This window comes from Limulus polyphemus, unplaced genomic scaffold (genome assembly GCF_000517525.1).
Source record: "Limulus polyphemus unplaced genomic scaffold, Limulus_polyphemus-2.1.2 Scaffold559, whole genome shotgun sequence".
NCBI classification, from domain to species: Eukaryota; Metazoa; Arthropoda; class Merostomata; order Xiphosura; family Limulidae; genus Limulus; species Limulus polyphemus.
Genome location: NW_013666169.1, coordinates 40,700 through 50,794, shown reverse-complemented (window position 1 = coordinate 50,794; position 10,095 = coordinate 40,700). Strand labels below are relative to the sequence as shown.

The 10,095-nt window shown below is 34.4% G+C and overlaps 1 protein-coding gene across 2 annotated transcripts in view; it reads right to left on the bottom strand.

Moving 5' to 3' along the window:
- Positions 1 to 10,095, bottom strand: part of LOC106459096 (arginine-glutamic acid dipeptide repeats protein-like) — a 43,899-nt gene that overhangs the window by 5,117 nt on the left and 28,687 nt on the right. Inside the window, exons 13-18 of one of the 2 annotated variants that reach the window (XM_022385515.1) lie at positions 9,781 to 9,918; positions 8,666 to 8,970; positions 5,241 to 6,620; positions 4,244 to 4,400; positions 2,527 to 2,867; positions 1,448 to 2,114 (exon numbers count right to left, since the gene is read on the bottom strand). In XM_022385515.1, the coding sequence (XP_022241223.1) occupies positions 1,448 to 2,114; positions 2,527 to 2,867; positions 4,244 to 4,400; positions 5,241 to 6,620; positions 8,666 to 8,970; positions 9,781 to 9,918 (2,988 nt within the window). The remainder of the gene's footprint in view (positions 1 to 1,447; positions 2,115 to 2,526; positions 2,868 to 4,243; positions 4,401 to 5,240; positions 6,621 to 8,665; positions 8,971 to 9,780; positions 9,919 to 10,095) is intronic. The other variant, XM_013918682.2, reaches the window with a different exon arrangement.

The window sequence follows — 10,095 nt, the reverse complement described above, 5'->3', positions numbered from 1 at the left end:
CCCAAATCAACAGCTTAGAGAAGTAACATTTATCATTTAAAATATGAAATAATTATGGGCATAAAATTTTATTGCAACTCTTTAAATGCTTTTCAATAATAGGAGGACATATAGTTTATATCTCTGGCAGTAATTAACCATCTTATTTGCCATATTTTGGGAAAAGGAACATTAGATAGGTTTGTTCTGAAAAGTTAATAAAAGCAAAATGCATTCACACAAGTAAAATCTTCTAATAAAAGGAGGGTGGCTCGTACAAGGAACATGGGTCATGAAGATGTAGGTTTGTAGCTACAGTTACATAATCACTCAGAGGTGGTTGTAGGGTATCATTGTTGGTACATGTGGTTGTAGGGTATTATTGTTGGGACATGTGGTTGTAGGGTATCATTGTTGGGACATGTGATTGTAGGGTATCATTGTTGGGATGGGGACCATGTGGTTGTAGGGTATCATTGTTGGTATGGGGGACATGTGATTGTAGGATATCATTGTTGGGCCATGTGGTTGTAGGGTATCATTGTTGGGCCATGTGGTTGTAGGGTATCATTGTTGGGACATGTGGTTGTAGGGTATCATTGTTGGGATGGGGGGGGGGTGACATAGGCAAGAATATATGCCTCATTTTCCACTGTTTAACATTGGAAATGGTTTGTGATTTCACTAGAATTTGGGGCTCTTTGATGACCACCAAACAGGGGAAGAAAATATCATAGTACTTGTGAAAGCATGTACATTTTTTATTTATTATACACTAATGATGATCTATATAAAGTAGGGTTAAAGTTTAGTTAGTGTAGAATACTTCAATGCTAATGAACATGCACCAGCACTGATTAGTTTATTATTTTTAAAACATTCTTTCAATACACATCCATGGGTTGATATTACTGTTAGAGATTTAATAAACTGTACTTAACATAAAAAATAAAATTTTCTTGTTTCATACTTAAAAAAAATGACCTAATATTTTCTGTTTATTCTACCTGCACATAATATACTACAAGCAAGAACCTCCCAACCTTTTTTTTTTCATTTAGTCTAACACATATAAAATTAAAACCCATAACAAAGAAGTATAAATATAACTGGACCTTCAATTAATAATTAAGTAGATTGATGAGAACTGAGAAAGAAGATAAAATGTTAAATTACAGCATTTTATGAACTTAAATTTAACAACAAATAAATATGTTTGATAAGTTTTGAGCAGGAAAAAAAAATTAAATTTGAGTCTAATTTACCAAATGCTTTGGTACACTAAAGTAACCGCAAGGTGAAATATACTTGAGTTAAGACTAATTGCTTGGCACTATAGGTCTAAACGTTTAAGCCTAATTAGCAACTGCAACAACTCCCTATTTGTGTGTGATTTCTCTCGTAATGGATTTGCTCTCTCAAAGTCTCAAACAAGTTATGAAACAACTGATTATTATTTGTCTCTTACCTGTTGAGCAAATGGATCCTCAAACGATGGTCGCAACAATCCTGCACCAGGATACATTATCTCACTTCGAGGTTGAGTGAATCCTGGGCGTGTAGACGGATAGACCGAGGGGGGCAAAAGAGGGTGAGGCCCAGATGAGGGGTGGGTTTGATCAGGATGGGGGGGCCCTCCAATGACTGCTGCTGCAGCCACAGCAGAAAGGGGATCTTGTGGGTGAAGATGTAGATGTGTGTGTGCATGAGCATGAGTATGCGCATGCATGTGGGCATGATTTTGTAGATCAGGCGTGATCCCTGCCATCTGAAGCCGGACAAGTGGATCTGTACCTAGAGCCATACGCTCGTTGTGCAGCCGTTCTGCAGTCAAGCGATCAAGGTTTGGACGTCCAGGTTCACCCATGGTGGTGGGAATGCCTAAACGCTCAAGACGTTCTTGATCCATTGAAGAGTAGAAGTTGAGTGGATTACCATGAAGACCTCCACTGGAAGTACTTGGAAACATTCCTGTCATCACGGCCCCTGAAGCCATGGATCCATATCGACGTTGGAATTCCAACCAATGTGGATCAAAAGCATTTGGCTGTAATCTAGCTTTCATTTCCATTTCCACCTTTAATTTCTCTTGAAAGTCACGGTCTCTCTTTTCTCTTTCAAGCTCCATTTCAAGCCTGCAAAAATAAAATTCTGTAAGCTTAGATGCAAATATTACATTCCTCATTTGTTATTTCAATTTTAATGCTTAAAACAACTGTTCTATTTAATGTAAATTCAGGTACAAAATTTCTTAAGTTAAAAAGAGTTTGAGACAAAATCTCTACTAACCAAAATTCACTCTTAACACATAATATTTCTATATTATATTCATTCATAATAATAGATATTTATTATAACTATTGTTTTGTTTCAATGAAATGCTAAGTCTTAAAATTAATAAAATAACTAACTGACAAATGTTAGGTTGTCAGTATCTTCAGCTCAACTGATTTTCTTTGGACAACTTTAAGTTAGTGAAAAGTTGATTGATAGCATGATCAGTAATAGAGAAACAGGATCGAGCTACTCTGACACAAAGGAACCAACCTCTCCCGAGCAGAAGCACCATACATCCCAGCCGAGATCTGATACTGCAGTAATGGGTCCATACTTGGATGCGACACGCCTACTGACATTGATGCGTTGCTCATTTGGGGAAGCTGTCCAGGTACCGTAGTTCGAGGATAGCCGGGAGAGAAAGTGGAATGTGGACGAGCATATTCACTGAGCTGACGGAGTGCTGGGGTATCTGAAAAGCCTCTTGGAGTTGTCCTTTCAAAAGACCCAAGTAAATGGAGGTCTCCACCGTGAGAAGTTACTGGTAACTTGCTTTCTCCGCTATGACTCTTTTCTCCAAACTTCTGAACAATATGGAAAATACGTTGGCTCTTTTCAAAATAAATGAAATACCATCTCAAGACAGAACGTTTTGAGTTCCAATTATTAAAAGTTAATAAATAAAATGGGTATCTAGTACTTTACGACGAAAAACAACAAGGTGAAATTTCGAAACAACAAATACAGAATGGTAACTTGTGAGGTTCAATAATATATTAGCATGAAATTTTTGCAACTACCTTCCGGATGAAACGTAAAGTAAAAACGTACGAGTATTAAAACATAATAAGTGGAAGCACATCTTCTATTCTTGGCCTAAGTTGAAACTTTTTTTTAATAACAAAGATCAATTAGTGTAGGTTATTTCAAAATTCAATTATTAAACTTGCTAACAGATGTTAAAGTTGTCACAGTGGTAATGGGATGAAAAGTTTATATTTCATTAAAATAAAGGCATGCTTGGAAGAGTGAAGTAGCTGATCTTCAGAATAAGTGCTACGAAATGATGTTCGAAAATTTATATTTAGAACAGGTCAATTATAAGTGAAGAAAACCATACTGAAAAAAAAAAAGTTTTCTATAAACAATAAAGTAGGCTGAAAATAATATCTGTTCTGAACATTCAAGAATGGAAAAAAATCCTTATAAAGAAGCCGTATAAAAGACGAATATATAAATAGGTGCCAGCTTGCCATACCATTACGTATCAACACACTTTGAGCACTGTAAGAACAATTAAAATTATTCTCGAAAAGGGTAAAATATTAGCGGTGTTGAGAATCAACATTTAATATGAGTAAAGCTACTAAGGCTATCGGTTGCCATCTGTAATTTTGAATTACTTTTTAGAGGGAAGTCAGCAGCACTTTACCATCCACACTAAGGGTCTGACTGTCACTCTTATAAAATACCCACAGCTTAAAGTGCGCAAAATATTTTATGAAATCACACAAGTTCAACATAGTTCACCAGCTCTGACATCCAGAGGGCCAACCCATACCTATAGGGTTATAAGAACAGTAGATACACGATCAATAAAATCAATATTCAAAATTCAAAAGCTAATTATTTTCCATATAACAGTTGGGTGTTGATTTTGAGACAAATAACCCATTGAAAAGATGTGCTGTCTAAGAAGGGATTTGAAATCTTTGACAGGTGCTCTTTTTTTACAGTAAGCTTACATGGCACTTCAGATAAAGTGTAATAATGTGATTTTATCAAAATGTTGCCAATAAGAAAACACTGATTTTTACAATCAAGAGAATCCAAATCCATTTTACAGTAAGCTTCTTTTGTACTCACTCTATACGAGATTACTTGTAGTTAGGACAGTATTAGTTCATTATTCACATTTTTACCTACTCTGTACTATACCACATTTTAGTGGATTTTTATCAGCCAAAAGCATGAGATTAATACTTACTGCCTTATTAATACTGTCTTCTTTCTCTTTTTCCTCGGCTTTCCTCGCACGTTCTTCACGTTTTCTTGCCAATGTGGAGCCCGGAACAGGTTTGAAGATGAGATCAGTGCGAGCACAAGAATTGAACTCTAACCCATTAGTGTACCGTCTCAAGAATCTGTTCGGAATATTTCACATTTTAATACAACATTATCATCAGAATTACTACAGAGAACGTATTAGTTAAAGGAGTTTCACTAAAATGAAATTGGGAAAAAAATTTACATATGTATATATTTTTTTCACTTTCCAATCAATCTTGAGAAAAAAAAATGTGTAAAATCTTCTGTAAGAAATACCTTGAATTGAGAATTTTTAACTTGGAAATTAAAACTGCTAGATTAAATGCTGAAGAGTTTAAAAAACCAGAAATAACAGTTAAAAGTATCAAAACTTATACATGGAATATAGTTAATTTACACTAATTCAATTTCTTTGACAAACAAACAAATGCTGATACTAAACTATTGGTAATTCCTATTTTTCTCTCCAAACGTTTGATTTTATTTAATCCATAAAGACAACTTTGTGCAATACCTGTATTTCACTAGAGAAAATTTACACTTATAATCAGACTTTCTTAGCTTTACATCTTGAAAGAGTTTTTAGTTATTGGCTTATATTTGCTGATTCTAAAGATATTTTAAATAATAACAGGTTTGTTTGTTTTAGAATTTTTGCACAAAGCTACATAAGGGGGGGTACCTGTGCATAAGCCATCCCTAATTTTAATTGACAGATTAAAGGGAAATTAGTAAACATCACCCACAGCCAACTTGTGAGCTACTCTTTGGTCTGACTGAACAGTGAGACTTGACTGTCACTTTTGTAGCACCTCCCACCCCCACCCCCCATGGTCCTAAAGTGCAGTATACATTTTTGAAGCAATGGAAAGCAAACCCTAAACCCTTTGATTCACAGTCAGCACACTTAAATTATCACAATGAACCAAACTTACATGGCAGACTGGCTGCGGTGACATTCTGTTTCCTGACCTTTGTTCTCTGAGCTTGATCCACACGTCTGCAAACGTCCAACAGGTTCACCATGCAAGACCTCTGGTGGAACATTTTTGGTTTTGATTTCTCTAGCAGGTGGAGTTTCTGTAGTATTTGTTTTGGTAGAAACTGTGTTATATGGTGTAACAGAGCCATGGGAGACTGTTGATGACACAGATGGCGGTCCAGGGGTTAACGTTGTTGATGAGCTCATTGTAATAGGAGTAACAGGAGATGAAGAGGATCCTGTTGTTGTGGCACAGCTAGAAGAAACTGGTGTATGTGTTTTAGGTGGAGTTCTTGATGAGATATGATGGCTTGGAGTTGCAGACATGGGAGATGATATCGGAGAGGTTTTAACTTTTGGTGATGATTGTAGGTCAGTGGAAGATAAGGACGGGTACGGATGAGGAGGCAGAAGCATTCCAGGATTGTGCAAGTGTGGAGCAAAGTAAGGATGATAAGGGTAGGTCGAAGGTTCTTGACAAAACTGAGAGAGTGAGGATGGGGACACAGAAGAGGCTAAAGATTGAACGCTAGAAGGAGTTGGTCTGGTTACTGACACTGTTGTTGACACAGCTGTGGTAAACGTTGGGGCAACAGTTGAAGGTGTCAGTGTGGTTTCAGCTGTCACAGATGTTATAACCGGTGAAGAGTTCTGCAGTATGCATGGTACAGAAGATGATCCTTTTTTGTCCATCAACAAAGGGTTTGAAAGGAGGTGAGCTTTGTAATCGTTTGTTAGATGTGCACCAGATGCATTATCTGATAAACAAGGGCCCGAGGGTTGTGATTTACTGAATAAAAATGAAGGTTCAGATGGCAGAGCTTCCTGTGGATCAAATGGCTCTGTTTTGATATCTTGAGATTTGAGAGGCGGGGTTTGGGAAAGGCTAATCTGGGTTGAAGGTTTTAAATCACCAGAGAACTCGCTAATCCTTGAAAACTGATTATGTAGAGAAAATGATGAGTCTAAAGGAAGGCCAGGGCTAATATCTGGTTGTTTCAGTGATAAAGGAAATTGGTTCAAGTTATCCTCATTTACTGATGATGTATCTGTGACAACTTCTTCTTTTATTTTGACAAATGATGACAAAGATGTTGGTGGAAATAATGGAGGGGGTGAATGAGAATGAAGTACAACACTGTCAGTAGGATTACTGATCTGTTGTGAAGGAAAAGTATTTTCACTGGTCACTGGAAGTGGTTCGGTCTTTATCTTATGAGATAGCACAACATTTTCTGCCTCCTCACTTGATGTGGGCATTTTCTGACTCTGATTATCTCTTATGTCAGGCATCTTTTCTGTGCTGTCTTTAACTTCAGCTGTTTCTTTTACACTAGAGACAGAGGGAAAGGGTTTAGAAATATACAATGACTAATGTATTCAAGTACACTAAGACAGCGTTTCTCAACCATTTCAATACTAAGGGTTAGCTCATTACCTCCCTAAACTGTCGAAAACCACTAAAATGCAAGTACAATGAAAAAAATCATTACAATTTACATTTGAATATTCTGTCAGTGTTGTTTGTTTGTGTGAAATACCATGGATTGGCAAGGTGGTTGTGACAGACCAATGCCGGTCCATGTACCAGTGGTTGAGAAACACTGCTCTAAGAAACAGCAACTATACATACAAAATTTGATACCTGAATTAAAACTATAACAAACTAGAATTTTAGCTAAAAAGTCTTGAACTCAAGATTTCCACATAAAAAAAGGAATATTTTCACAATTATGAGATTTTTGAAACAAATTTACATTTTCTTGTCACTGATATCCCTCAATTTTTTCCTTCTCACAATGAAAGTACTTAACCAAATTGCACAAAAGTTAGAACAAATGTACTAAATAGTACTTGTTTTGGTTTTAAAAAATTGAAGTAGTTTAACTTAATTTTGCTGAATTTTTTTCCTTCTCACAATGAATGTACTTAACCAAATTGCACAAAAGTTAGAACAAATGTACTAAATAGTACTAGTTTTGGTTTTAAAAAATTGAAGTAGTTTAACTTAATTTTGCTGAATTTTTTTCCTTCTCACAATGAAAGTACTTAACCAAATTGCACAAAAGTTAGAACAAATGTACTAAATAGTACTAGTTTTGGCTTTAAAAAAATTGAAGTAGTTTAATTTAATTTTGCTGAATTTTGTGCGAGACCCAGTTTTTTTTTGAAGAAACATTACAAATGCCTCTTTTTATCTTACGATTTATGTTGTTTTTTTACTGTTGATCAAAAAGTTAAATTTTATAAGTCAAGTCAATTTGAACTTGATTAATATTTTGTTAAATGCATTAGTCATAACTTTAAGCTACAAGTAATAAAAGCACAGTATAAGCTGACAAAGATTTATTACTGACCTACGACCTGACCTATCAAAATGGCATAAGGTCATACTAGGTTACAATATTTTAGCTGACATTATTCTTGGTTGAGATCAATTACTAAACACTTTATTTAATTTATACCTGATGTAGGCCAATGACCAAAAACTAGTTGTGTTTTTCAAAATATTTTACTTTATAGGTTTTTTAGAGCAATAAGGTTTATTAACTTCATATAAAAAGTTATTTGAAAATTTCTTTAAACATTGGCTATAGCTATTTTCAAAGCTGAGTTTCAGTAGTTAGTTGTTCAGATCACATGCTGGAAAGTCATAAAAGGATAAGCTGTACTTATAAAATCATTAAAAAAAAAGAAAGAAAATTAGGTAAGAAACAAAACATGGACAATTGTTCTCTTGAGGGATAATAGTTTCTTAACATATACATCTATGTTTGGGATGAGCACAAAAGTTCTGTGGATGTGAAGAAATGTAAGATTAAAATATTTTTCGCTAAATAAATGTTGTAAAATTAGAAAATATTCCCGAGTTAAAAATGATTGAAATAGAATTATTTATTATTTTTTACATTCATGGTTTGTAACATGGTTCTATTTCTCACTATCAATTACAATTATGTTATTTATAAAAGAGTATATTACTGAATATACAACCCAGTTTGATTGTACCAATTGTACTGATTTTGGAGTTAGTTTAAATCCCAATAAAACAAATGTTTGATAAGTTAGCACAAGAACTAATACAATTGATGATGTAAATGTATCAAACATAATTTTCTTCTTATGATTCAACCAAAAACTTAAGTAACTATTTATTAATTTGTGAAAATAACTTTATTTCTAGCATATCATATTATACAAAAAAACCTATGTCTAATACATTGAATTGTATGAAATGCTTATTTTAAGTATATAATACTTCACAAAGTGTCTGTGATTCTGGTATATATTATATTGTACAAAATGGCCATAAACAGTTTTTAGAAAACTTTAATTCCTACCAAAGCTGACCATGTCAAGTAAAGCACAAATACAAACCTTTCCTCTTGTTCTGTCTTAATGTTGGAATTGGATGGCTGATGATTAACACTGTAAGCCCCTGGAGATGATGGGGTACTATATGGTTCCCCATCACATTCCTCATTATCCCCTTCATTTCCATTTTCTTCATTTGACACGCTGCTGCTGTCTGGGCTTGAAGACTCGGCTGGACTATAAGACCTCTCTGCTGAGGGCTTCTTCCTTTTAGGAGAAACTAGGAGTTCTTTTACTTCAATCTGGAGAGCAGGGTTATCCTCTCTTAATCTCTTCCTGCTCTTAAACATATCTTCTTCGACAGATTCCTTCAGAGACAAGAGAACAAGCTAATTAGATCTATACTAATACCATTTCTGTTTACTAGTGTAACTAAAGATCACAATCTTAAAGATACAAACCTCATGAGCTGGTGTGTAGTGTTGCCATAGCTGAAATCCAGAAATAGAAATTAGATTTTGAAGAGGAGTTCTTTAATCTGATGGTGACGTCACACGCGTGACAGAAATTTTGGCAGGCTTTGGCACTAAATATTTAACACTACACCACTTCTCACAAGAAACAAAAAAAAAAAGATTTAATAGAAAATAAAAGCACCTTGTTTGAAAATACAGAAACACATAAAATTACATTTTTCTTAAGAAAAACAAACAAACAAAAAAAGATATAATTTTAACATAGGTAATCCGATAATTATAAATTGTGTAATTGAACATGAAGATTCATAGAAACAAATATCTGGGAGGACTTAAAAACATGCAAAGAACTATCTTCATTCCATCAGATCTAGTAAATTATTTCTCTTATTATTTAACAGCCATTATTCCTCACAATATTAAATATGTAGATATAAAACTCCAGACCTACAGAATAAGATATAGCTACATTTTAATCTTTAAAAAAACATTAGAGTTTTACCTGCTATTTCGACCACTATGTAATTAGAGTCTTTGGATGACATAACAATCGCTAGGTTAAAATATATTTATCTCTGTACTTTTTTTTGTAATAAGTGCTTAGCTTTAATATAAATAAACGAGGTACATTTAAATGGTTGATTTCCACTTGTTGGTATTAATTACTTCAAAATATGTTTATATACTGAGAATAGTTTTTACCTCCTTCTCTTGTTCATCTTTGTTTTCTGAGGTTGTCGCAGGAGATCCTGGCTCATTTTTGATGCTCTGAGTTTCTGTGTCTTTACCCTCAGGAGTATTTACCTGCCCATTTGTCTGTTTGTTCTTTTTCTTGGATTTCTGGTTGTCACGAAACAAAATTTGTTATCAGCACACATTAACTCTTTCAGCATGGGCTCGGTGCCTGGGACCGACCTCGTAACCATTTTGTGCTTGTTATAGTTTTCATGCTATAACTTTTAAATTAAACTTTTTTAAATGTTAACGAAATTTATATTTTATCTGTTATTTTTAGTA